Source organism: Anarrhichthys ocellatus, unplaced genomic scaffold (assembly GCF_004355925.1).
Source record: "Anarrhichthys ocellatus isolate YVR2014 unplaced genomic scaffold, GSC_Weel_1.0 scaffold52, whole genome shotgun sequence".
NCBI classification, from domain to species: domain Eukaryota; kingdom Metazoa; phylum Chordata; class Actinopteri; order Perciformes; family Anarhichadidae; genus Anarrhichthys; species Anarrhichthys ocellatus.
The window spans coordinates 854,459-866,447 of NW_022280082.1; the positions used below are offsets into that span (position 1 = coordinate 854,459).

The 11,989-nt window shown below is 42.7% G+C and overlaps 2 protein-coding genes across 12 annotated transcripts in view; both read right to left on the reverse strand.

Annotated features, from left to right (window-relative positions):
- The window catches only part of nhsl1b (NHS-like 1b), a 99,448-nt gene extending 94,563 nt beyond the window's left edge, over positions 1-4,885 (reverse strand). For 10 of the 11 annotated variants that reach the window (XR_004213572.1, XM_031870382.1, XM_031870385.1 and 7 more), the window contains exons 1-2: positions 2,119-4,885; positions 962-1,522 (exon numbers count right to left, since the gene is read on the reverse strand). Coding sequence is in view for 9 of the 11 variants with exons in the window: in XM_031870382.1 (XP_031726242.1) it covers positions 962-1,280 (319 nt within the window). In the remaining 2 variants the exon portion in view is untranslated. Of the gene's footprint in view, positions 1-961; positions 1,523-2,118 lie in introns of those variants that run through there. The other variant, XM_031870389.1, reaches the window with a different exon arrangement.
- Positions 4,886-4,919: 34 nt separating this feature from the next.
- On the reverse strand, positions 4,920-10,278 carry acbd3 (acyl-Coenzyme A binding domain containing 3). Its single transcript, XM_031870378.1, has 8 exons — positions 9,981-10,278; positions 8,799-8,940; positions 8,327-8,467; positions 8,072-8,230; positions 7,662-7,836; positions 7,187-7,433; positions 6,326-6,613; positions 4,920-5,197 (listed from the first exon to the last, which is right to left on the reverse strand). Exons 1-8 carry the CDS (start codon positions 10,246-10,248, stop codon positions 4,983-4,985), a joined length of 1,635 nt encoding a protein of 544 aa, XP_031726238.1. The 5' UTR covers positions 10,249-10,278; the 3' UTR covers positions 4,920-4,982.
- Between the last annotated feature and the right edge of the window lie 1,711 nt (positions 10,279-11,989).

Genomic DNA, 11,989 nt, shown 5'->3' on the forward strand with positions numbered 1-11,989 from the left:
TGTGTGTGTGTGTGTGTGTGTGTGTGTGTGTGTGTGTGTGTGTGTGTCACAGTCAGACCAAAGGCAGAGTGAATAGGATGGGCACAAAGAAAGTAAAAAGGGAACAAAAACCAGTGACTCAGGACTTAAATCCGCCTCTGTCACAAATGTTCAGAAGAATTTGGGCTCGTCTTCTGAATCCTACTGTGCAATATATTTCTGAGGCACATCACTTAAAAGGCTCTGCTATCAGAGCAGACCAACAGAGAGGCTTATCTCTCAATCTTTACGTAGCCGCCCCGGTGACCACAGTCTGAGTTAATACATAACCAGTGTGTGACTACAGGAGGCAGCTCTACAAGGGCAGCAAAACAAATCACAACAAAAGTCAGCTCATGCTGCAGCAAATGGGAATTGCTTTCCCATTCTTTCTCTCCCTTGAGCAACTTTGTTGACGTGCATAAAACAGCACAAGGGTTGTGAGGCCTCCTGTGATCTCGGGAGCCTTTGAAGACCTGAACACAGATGGTGAGACCGTTGAGAGGAACCTCCATCATTTCTGACGGGACTCAACACCCTTTATTATTAACATCAGTCTGCATCAAGACAAACACAGCCATGTGTCACCAGTCACTCCTTCCTGCTTCTTTCAATGGAAGTGTGACAGTCACCATGGACCGAAACCAGCATCTCTCCACAGACCAACGACTGTGTTCCACAAGTAACACCACTCCAGGTGCAGGTTCATTCAAAGGCAGACGTCCCAAATGAAAACGCTCTTGATCTAGTTATATCTGGAATTAATCCATATACACATTACATATCTATGGGTCCCATTTTTAAAGTTTATAGTGACACCTCTGGTGTAACCACACTATTATTGACGTTATGGTATTGCTATGGGGGTTCAGATATGTAGAGATATACTCTTAGTTCTCATGCTGCAGATTAACGTGTTATTTAGTTGCCACCGCAAACTTACGGATTTTGGTTTTCTTGGGATCCAACTTGCGGACTTCAACTTGCAGCTTCTGCAGCCGCCCCTGAATCCTGCAGGATCTTCTGAACACCATCCCCGCCTGCATCTCGATGCCCAGAAAGATGTCGCCGGCATGTCGAGAAAGGTCGGAAAGTTGGTGTATTATGTTGGTCAACGTGTGACAGCCGACCTCGTCCAGAGACGAGAACAACACGGGCTTCCGCAGTTTGCGTCTCCCGGTTTCTTCCCTCGGTATCAAGCCATCCCTCGCCGATAACCTACCAACACGCCGCGGCTCGATGGTCCTCTGGTGAAAGGGCATGTTTATTTCATACCAATAACTCCTGCAGGACGGAAAACTGTTCACGCAAAAAGACCTTTAAAAAAAAACAAAAAATCCAAGACCATCACCGTCCTTTGGCTGCTGCTGTTAGCGAGGCAGTAGAATCCTTCAATCCCGCCATATTCTCCTTTTTCAAAGCATGAGACTTTGTGCTGCTGTACGCTGGAGACGTTGCCTCCCAAAGTATATTCAAATTGAACCAGACAGAGTGCAGGCTGGAGCTAAAAGAGGAGAAAAAAAAAAACAGAAGGAAAAGTAAGGGAGAGAACTAATAAAAAGCCCGGAAACCACTACAACCACCTGTAGCAAGTGGAACCGGAGCCTGATCTACAGGAGACTACCTGCCTCCCAACGAAGTCTGTTCAGCGGTCTGATGGAAAACATGGACCGGACTCTTTCCTCCAAAATGAACCGGAGTGACTGAGGCTTCTAACAAGCTGAGAAGTTAAGAGTTTCAGGCTAAAGTCACCGTTTAGTTCACGTTCTATGAACCATATTGTCTAATAATCATTCGGGATTAATTGCATTTTTAACAGATAATAATTTAAGTACATGGACCATTTATATGGACTTTGTCTCTCCATAATAAAGCTAATAATTTCACAGAAACTAACGTTAAATACTGACTGAACCAATACAACTTTCCAATATTTTTTAAGCTATCTATCTTTTGGAGTATCTAAAAAATAATACGATAGTGTTTGTGTGTATTTTCTTATGAAGCAGTATGGGAATACAGACAACTTTCTTGTAGGACAATAAATTAACCCTGTAACGTTACCTCAGATGGATTAAAAAGGGAAATAAACATTGTTACCTGTTCTTGTACTGATGTGATTCCGTAGTTTGAGGTATTTATTGTGACACCTGGTGTCTTCATGTGAACACTGCAAATTCAGAGGTGCCTCGTGAGATACATTAACTATCAATGTTTTCTCTTTACTCAACCTACTGGAAATCTTTACATTCCTCTCCTGCTGGCCTGCACGCTGCTGCAACAGTTCAACAATGAATCAATATTTGAGATTGTAAAAATGTTGAACCAGTTGTCTTGAACATCGTGACATCCAATGTGCATCATGGAAAACATGTGAAGGCGAGGTGGATGGAACCGTTATCCTGTTACACGTTGAGTAACGTCGGCATTTCTTCTTAACTCAGCACAAAATGTGTCCGACAGGAGGATGACACATTCTCCACCAGAGGAAAAACAGGAACTAGATAATAGGGTTCTGTTGTTCCAAGGACATCGGTGCTCTCACACTGCCTCCTTCTTCCACTTAGCTCGTTAAATACAATGAAAGTAACATTTATCCTTCATGAATGTTGTTTTTCTGCTGTAACATGTCAAAATACAAGCCTGGAGCAACATTAGTAATTGTTTTGTATCCGTTTTAGGCAGTGAATGAATGGAAGGATTAAAATCATACAAAATTAAAATTAAAATAAAAGCAAACAAACTCACCAATTCTAGAGATGAACATAAGTTTAATCAAGATTAAATATATGCCCCAAAAAAAACTCATAAGAGATCGAAACAAGTCAAAACAATACAAAAAGATGAGCTTTTCCGTCTGTCGTGTCAATAGAGTCGTACAGCTTCATCCTTCCTCCTCGTTCTGGACTTTCATTCGGGGTAAATTGTACACGTATATCTCATTCACCATATTTTACAGTGCATTGATTCTCAAAACCATAGCCTTCTTCCACATCTAAAAACCCAAACATAAACTCCTTTATAGAACTATTTACATACAAGGCTCCAACAAGTCAAATCAAACCTTTTGGTGAGCAATAACAAACTAAGACAACATCGCCCATCAGAACATATGGGAACTTTCTGAAACTTCATGGCTTAAGTTAAGCCACCGTGACATTTTGTTACACGAATCACTGAATGGATGGGAGTGGCCTCTAATTATTAAATAATATGATGAACTCTCACACTCGGCAGGGACATTGCAGGATTACTTGACTTGCAAGTTAAACCGCCTCCGTCTTTAAAGGTCGGTTGCAGACACACAACAATGTACAAACACAGCTCGATGACGCCTACTGAACACATCTCACACACACACTGCTCATGGTATACCTGTGTGGTAGGTACACAGAGCATACATGAATCATGTGAAACTGAACAGAATTAATCTAAAGTATGCAAATTAACTTAGAAAAGTTGAAAACAAGTGATTTTAGTAAGTAACCATGTCCCCACAAACACAAAAAGAAGTCTACATCATCTCCGTTTATTCACGACTCCTTTTTTTTGAGATGACAATTTTGAGTTAATCCAAACCAGGAAGAATAAAACAGAGCAGCAACACTGGATTACTGCAGAGATGTAACAGTGTGCCTTGACCTCCAAAACATTTGTATTGTTCGGTGTAGTCGTGTGTCAGAACCGAGTACAGCATCTCCAAACACGCAGAATGATAAACACAAAACCCTCCTGGGAAATATTAATACAACATCTGTCAGAATACTAACCCCTTTATTCTGTCATGAAGAATTGATGAGCAAAGGACAGTTGATGTAATCAGTCATGTAGGAAACGGCCACACAGGAGGAGAAAGGGACAAATATTCATTGAGTAACTGGTTTTTAAACTGTTTATTCTGTATCGCGCTCTGAGACGCATGTAAAGCCAGATGGCCTACCGCTCCTTGTGCATGTTATTCGATACCCACTCCTTTAACACTTATGACTATTTGGAGTTCACTCCAAACCACGGAGTGACTTCTTACCCATCTTTCATACCTTTTGCCAGTAGACTCCATTAAATAAAAAGGTGAGAGATATTGTTTTGGTGCGAGAACAAGCCAAAAAGAGCCCCGCCTTCCCCTAAATATCCCCTCAGGTCTTAACCCATATATGGTGGCTAGGCAGGAGAACAACAGACTACTGTTGTCCAACAAAAAAAAAAAAGATGGTTAAGTTTGCGTATAATGGTGTTTTTAATGTGTGTGTGAGAGACTTGGCAAAGACCAGAAGCGCTCAGTGGAACAGAGGCATAGTGTTATGAAGAACATTTGCAATATAATCAGATTTTTCGACATCGTCTGTGTTCTTGTGGGATAAAAACCACCACCAGGACCACCAAGCGGGGAAACGTCGGCTCTCAGAAGAGTGCTGGACTCGCCGGGTTTTCCCGCTTAACGTGGTTTACGAAAGCATCACACGGGGCAGAAGCAGCCACGAGGCCACGCTGGACTGGGCTGGGCTGTGGTGACAGAAGAGGAGCCCGGGGAGAGAAGTGGTCAAAACAATACGAGAGAGAGAGAGAAGTCCTACAGCTTGGTCTTATGTGAGCGCAGCGAGGACAGGTGGTGAAAATACAACAGGAATAAACACACTCATATTCCAAGGGCTCGATATCAGACTGTAGCGTGGATGTGTCTTAGGACACGCATACACAAACAGTACATACATGTTAGTCCAATCTCCAAACTAGGGCTTCAGATGAGTCTCTTTGTCACCCTCTGGTGGTTTTGTCCAGAATAGACACTTTTTCCTTCAAACACACACACACACACACACATATATATATACGCATATATATACATACGCATATATATGCATATATATATACATACGCATATATATATACACACATATATATATATATATATATATATATGAACACACACACACTCCTTGGCTCCCCTGTGTCTGTATTCAGGCTTATCTGGTGTAGTAGACTCTGTAGTAAACACTCTTGGAGCGCCAGAGTGAGTAGGAGTTGTCAAACTTGAGCAGGTAGACTCCGCGGCCAGGGTACTGATGGCTGCCGGCGTACACCTCCTCATGACAGTCCCGCCGGTACACCGGCACAATCTCATCCACCTGGGGCTTCCCCGCCTCCTTCTTCGCCTTCTCCTCCTCGCTGGGAGGTTCACCTGAGGACGAGAGGACAACGTTGACAGTCGCAACAGAGAGCAGGAAGGCAACCTTACAGCTTCACAGGCAGCGTTATCATCATCATCATCCCTAATATTGTGACGTTATATTTGTGCCTCAGTCCTGAACACAGGATGGGACATTTTGAGCGACGAAAAAAAATTGCAGGCACAAATAAATTTGCTTTTGTATAATTTGAGGAAACTGAAATCTATTTTTGAGCTCAACAGAGTTTTTGCATAAAATAATAAAGTCCCACAGAGTACCTATGAGTGAGGCACAAATATAATGCATTATAATATGGCTAAACATTACACCCTCTGAAACCCCTTTAGGTATCAGATTCTCTTACTTATATGATGTGTTTTAAACTAAACTTGCTTTGTAGCAAAAAGATACATGAGGTTTTTGACAAAATGTGACACAATCTCTTGTATAAGTACTGTGTTGTGACACTAAACATAAATACACAACTGCTACTCCAGTAGACAGTCAGAAATGAAGTTTAGAAGGACTGGTTTAATCTGCCAAAGACTAATTTGTACACAATACTGCCATTCATCTCATCAACATTTAATTCCTTTCTTTTCACACTACTGCTCTGGCTTCCACCAAAGAACACCAGCAGGACTTCCTCCTCCAACGGGAGGGCTGTGAGATGTTTAACTATGGCGTAGGCGAGCTCTGAACCCGAGATAAGAATATAATATCGGAAAAACTAGTTAATCATATCTAGATTGGCTGATGAGTGAAGCAACAGAAATCACTAAGACAGACATTCCTATTCAAAGCAGCATCTGTAGTACGAGTATGTGGTGTATAGAATCCAATAGCAAACTGGCCTGAGCCTAATCATGACCCATCAATACCATTATATATCCAATAGTGAGTGAACAGCTAGCAAAGTTACATTTTCAATTCTTGGAAAAATTGTATGTTTTGCAGATTTCTTTTGTTTACATAATAATAATAATAATAATAATAAACACATTATGAAGGAGAGCCTTAACGACATCATTTTTGTTGTCGTTTTTCACAACCACCACCAGGCGCTGCAACGCCCAAGAAATATTTGCATTAGAAACACTGCCGACGTAGTCACACAAGACCTCCCACCCACACCTCACCTTCGTCCTCCTCATCCTCGTCGCTGGACTCCGACACGTGCACGCTGACCGCGGCGGACGCGGCGTCCGTCCATTCGAAGAAGACCCCGAAGCCGATGTCGTAATAGTCCGTGGCAAACTCCCAGAAAAGGTAAGAGCCCTCCTCATGGGTGGGCACTCGCACCGTCACCACCTCCCCGCGCCCCACTGTGATCACACTGTCTGCGTCCTGACGGATCTTCTCCTTGAAGTCCTTGATCTGTGGCCGCGTCCACATGGAGGGAGCTGCTATGACTGGTGGGGAGTCGGCTGTGATAAAAAGGGAGAAGAGACGTATTACGATCTAACACAATCTGCTAATGCAGTCTACCTTTATTGTGAGGGACCATGCACGATATTAAAGATATCATTTTCCACAGCACTAATTCCATCAATACAGCAACAGTCACGGCATCCTTAGCACTCTACTGCTTTGAATTTCTCTACTCTTACAATAATGGAGCCGACCATTATCTTCCACAGTGGATAATTTGGCTCAGGATGTATGTTTTGGAATCAGACCACGGCCGTGTTCCTTTCTGGTGGGACTGCTTTCTCTTCTGTAGGCAGAATGTGTGGTTGCATCATACCTAAGCCAGCATAATATCATGTATCACTTGTTCCGGCCCTTCTCCTCTCTGCCCTCCAGGTTACATCAACAAGGTACTAATCAGGTTTCAAGTTTCCTATAAAGCTTAGTTTGTTTGACAGAGAGCGCTCCCTCTCTGTGCTGTAGCCTTCAGCTACACAATGAGGAAAGAGAGATCTGTAGATCACTTCCGCATGAAGTCAACTCAAGATGGTTTAAGGGTTTTAAATGAGAAACGTCTGCAGCCCACCAACCTAATAAAGGCCCGTTCTCGGAGACCTCCTCTGCTGGCTCCGGCTCCGGCTCCCTGTCCATGCTCTCCGAGTACGAGTCCAACTGGCCTCCGTTGACTGTCGTGGTTTCCTCACTCGTAGTTGGTGAAGAGGCGCACAACTGTACTGCTGCTGAGGCGGGGATGGGTTCCCCACTGCTGAAGCCACTAGATTCAAGGGTGCCCTGCACCATCGAGTCCGCCTGCATCTGCTGCTTCTGTAAGGCCGCCTGGGACGAAAGCAAGACAAAACTGAGTCAATGCATTGAAATCCAAACTAGGGACATAAACCAAAAATGTTATGCGTCTACAAAGCTGTTGGCTCATGACTATTTTCAATTTACTTTGTGTCTTTGAAAGAAGATGTTGCCAACACCTAAGCTTCCCCATTAACCACAAACTATTAAAAAAAAAAGAAAATCAAGAAAACGTCGATCCCTCTGTTATTGATTACATACCTGTTGCTGGGCCAGCTGGACCTGGTAGAGCTGCTGCATGTACTGCTGGTAGTGCTGCTCCTGGAGCTGCCGGATGAGGCCCAGCTGTTGCTCCGGGCTGTTGGGGTATTGCTGGGCAGCATACTGCTGGAACTGCACTGCTGTCTGAGCATTCAACGCCGCCATGATCTGTTGTCTGGGAAATAGGAGACAGGGGTTGGTGAGGAAGGAAATGCAGGAAACTGAGAGGAGATAATGGCGGACAGCGGGAAATTGCAGGATTTTAACATAGTGAGTAAGAAATATCTTCTGTGGAACAGGTCTCAGGTGAGCACCGAGCCTGCTCCAGATAGAATATAGATATGAATGTCAGGGAAATGCGATGACCGTGTAGAAGTCATTTTGATGTACTGCAAGCGCATTGTACATACTTCTGCTGCTCAATCCGTAGCCTCTCCTCCTCTGCCTGTCTCCTTTCCTCGTCCTCTCTCCTCTGCCTTTCCTCCTCCTCAAGCCTCCGTCTCTCCTCCTCCTGCCTCTGTCGTTCTCTCTCCTCCTCCTCCAGCCGCTGGCGCTCTTCTTCTTCTTTCCTGGGGAAGAGCAACGTAACGGAGGATATTATAAACATATGACAAACTGAGGCAGAAAGTGTTTTCCTCGGGGGAACTGAAGTCAAAGTGCCTCACCGTTTCCTCTCCTGCTCCTCCCTTTCGATCTTGTGCGAGGTGACGTAGGGAGCAAAGAGGTTACAGCACTTGTTCAGCAGCTTGACAAACTCCACCATGGCGTCCTCCTTCTCCAGGTTACCCAAGGAGGCCCACTCTTTCCTGCACACACACACACAGGGAGACTTCTCTTTTAGATGTTATTGTTTTACAATAGCAAAACAAGAGTTTTTAAATAGGTAGCATTTGTAACAACCATTGTTTCTTAAGAACATAACATTTGAAATACTAAGTGTGTGTCCGTGAAACAAGCCATTTTACATCAAAGGGTTTCATACATTTTTTTTTAATCACATAAAAAGGAATTACAAGCACGGCACAAGTGTTTAATGGACTCTAAATTATTTATTTACCAGATTTCAAAGTTCATACCCTCTGGTGCGCACACACACACACACACACACACACACACACACACACGTGCTCGGGTTACCTGCGGTCGTTGCCCAGGACATCAAAGAAGCCGACCTCCGGTGAAGCGTCCAGATTATAAGGCCCCAGTAACACCTGTTTGTGCAGAGCCACCAGCCGAAGCTTCTCCTCATAGGTCGGGTGGAAGGCCTTTCCATCTTTATCTGAGAGCAGCAACGTGGAAGCAACGCATTTGCATTTATTGTATTACGTGCTTGTACATAGTACAACACACCTCTGTGTTTTAGTACAACACAGTAGCAACAGTAGAAACATAAAGGGTATCATATTCCTTTAACACTTAATAAAACCCTCATGGCAAGATGACTTCACATCACATTGAAACAGTCATCCGAGGCAGGCAAGGATCAGACTGTATACGAAACAAGTTACACAGGACCAACCCTAACTGACTAAAAATACATGACTAAAAAAACAAAAAGGACAGGTTACTATCACAGAGTGGCGACCAGTCCCAAACCTGTTTGCACAGTCATCACAAGTGCTTTGCTCCAAGAACAGAGAAAATGTCCAGCGTTAAAAAAATGGTTCAGGATGTGTTCTGTATGTTTATTGGATTTCCTGTTGGAGTGGCAGCATGGGAGTGGTCTATGAATATATGGATATGAGGCTGTAAAACAGGCCACTGGTCATACAGCCCTGTAAAGCCTGGTTTCAACCCCGTCGATCTGAGACTATGGACCCGTTATTATACCCACTCCTTCAGCACAATGGTAACCTGTCAGCGTCTAATTCATCAGAGAAGAGTCTGTGTAAGCAAATGGCGCACAGGCTCCTTTCAGCCTCTTCAATGGCACGGCAGGGCGTGTTAAAGCTCCCAAACAAATCACTATGAGCCACCACTCTGTTAGCTTCTTTTTTTTGGCTACATTAGTAATGGAGCAGTCACAGGTTATTCTCCCCAAAGTAGACAACACCACGCAAACAACCGGATGAAAATACCATCAAGCCACACATAGACACAAGTGGACCGAGTGCTTATTTCACCCTTTAACGACCAGCTAGCAGCCTGTTAGCACTAGTTAGCTATGTGGCTAATGTAACGTTGAGGCTGACAGTGACAGCTAACGTTACGAGCTAACGTTAGCTAACGGCTAACCTCGACCGATGTATCGGTTCGTAAGTTACCGTTAGGCTGCTTGTATACGTTGAAGCCGTGAGATTAGAATAAAAGACAAAATACCTTTGAAAAATTTAAGGCCCATTCCGTAGAGCTCCAGCAAAGGAAAGCCCCATTTCCTCTCTATGGCTGATTTTGCCGTCTCTCCATCTTCGCCTCCCGCGGCATCCGACGTGTCGTTGTCGGGTTCCGCAGGTCCCGGGTCCGGCTCCTCGACCCGGGTCTGCTCGCCCTCCGGGTCTGGACTGAGGGTGAGGCCATCGATGGAAACTTCGAGCCGGCTGGAATTAGCACTGTCGAGGTCGCCGCTCTGAACCTCTGTCGCCATCATGTAGACTGTCAGCTGAAGCGGCCACGTACCTACTTCCGTTTAAATTTGGCGGAAGTTCCGGGAGATTTTTTTTCTTCTTCTTCGATGTAAATAATGACGACGCTTTAGCCGATAAGAGACATATTTACAGATATATTTTTTATTTATTTTACATATGGGACTGAATTATTTTACATATATATTCCAAATATATGTATGAGAACAACAAGATATATACAGTAATGTTATTTGTAATTAACATTATTTTACTTTGTTAGTTTTGATTTTGATTTAGTTCTGTTTCTACTAAGTTATAGTGAAAATCTGCAATGGCTACAATGTAATAGCCCTGTAATATATACACACACATATGTCATGTCTTAAAATTTGCGTCCTATGATCTTTTTACTGCTGAAGAGTTGACATTCATCTTTGTCTGTACATGTACTGAGTATTTTGTATTTCTATAATACAATTTTTTTAAATACAGATTTGGAAAAAGCAAATAATGACCTCAATGGTTAATATGACAACCAAGGGAGGGGTTAGTTGTCTTGTAGCCAGTTGAAACATAGAAAACGTGAAGACAATAAAATACATCAAACATAAAAAAAAAACAATTACAATTTTTTCAAAACGATGACTTGTCAAGTTATCCTTTTAGTGGAATGGGTGGGGTTGGATGGATTTCTGTTTATTTAAATTATTTTTTAAATATAGCACAAAAGACAAATACAACTCAAACAAAGGACAGTTCCTGTCTATAGGGTTAGGGTTAACCCTAACCCGCTGATAACAATATACATTTTAAGATGAAGCCATTTTGCCTGGTAGTCGTTTTTCTATAAACGCAAACAATAACAATCTAAATTTTTTTTTTAAAGCTGAAAAATAAACTTTCTGGTGGTCACATTGTGGACAATCAATGTAATGGAGATAGTCTTTCGAAATGACCTCAAACATATCTTTGGCATTTCAATACTAACAGCCCTGCCATTTATCGACCCAGGTCTAATATAAATACACTTTATTGCAGTAACATTTGCTAATCTGGGTTTAGAAGATGAGTACACGCAGCAACAATCATCACACTTAACTTTTGATTGTGATGATATCAATGCACCTTTACACTGAGCCCACATTTTCATTAGGAAACTATGAATGTACTATTACTCCTTAAATCGTTCCTCAAATACACAAAGAACAAACTCAAAAAGAGGCCCATAAAACAGCTGCCATTTTAACACAAACCTGCAAACTTGTGAGGATAATTTGCCTGTCTATCTACGGGTTGAATGTATAGTGGTCAGGTCCAACTGAGGCTTAAACGGTGGTCAGGCTTAAAAGGTGTGAATATGCTTTTGTCTGTGTCTACAGCTTGAGCTGCCAACTGTAAATGGCCAGTAGAAATCCCAAAGTGTTTTTACTGTTTGATGTTTGAAAGTGTGTCTGTTAACTACAATATACCAGCATGAATCAATGTAGAACTGCATTCTTTTGACATAATTAAAATGTCAAATTTATATCATGGGCTGCCAAGCTTAAAATTATTACTAAATACAAACACTGGAAGTAAAAGTGCATTACAATTAATGCTGAATTCATGTTTTTCATTGGTCATAACTCAAGAGCTTTGTGGACACAGATGGATGTACGAGGGATTTAATGTTCATTCCATGATCTGCGGTTACCTTTCAGGAAACATTGTCACCGTCCATATATTACAAAAGGGATCAGGAAATACAACAGCCTGATTTTAGCA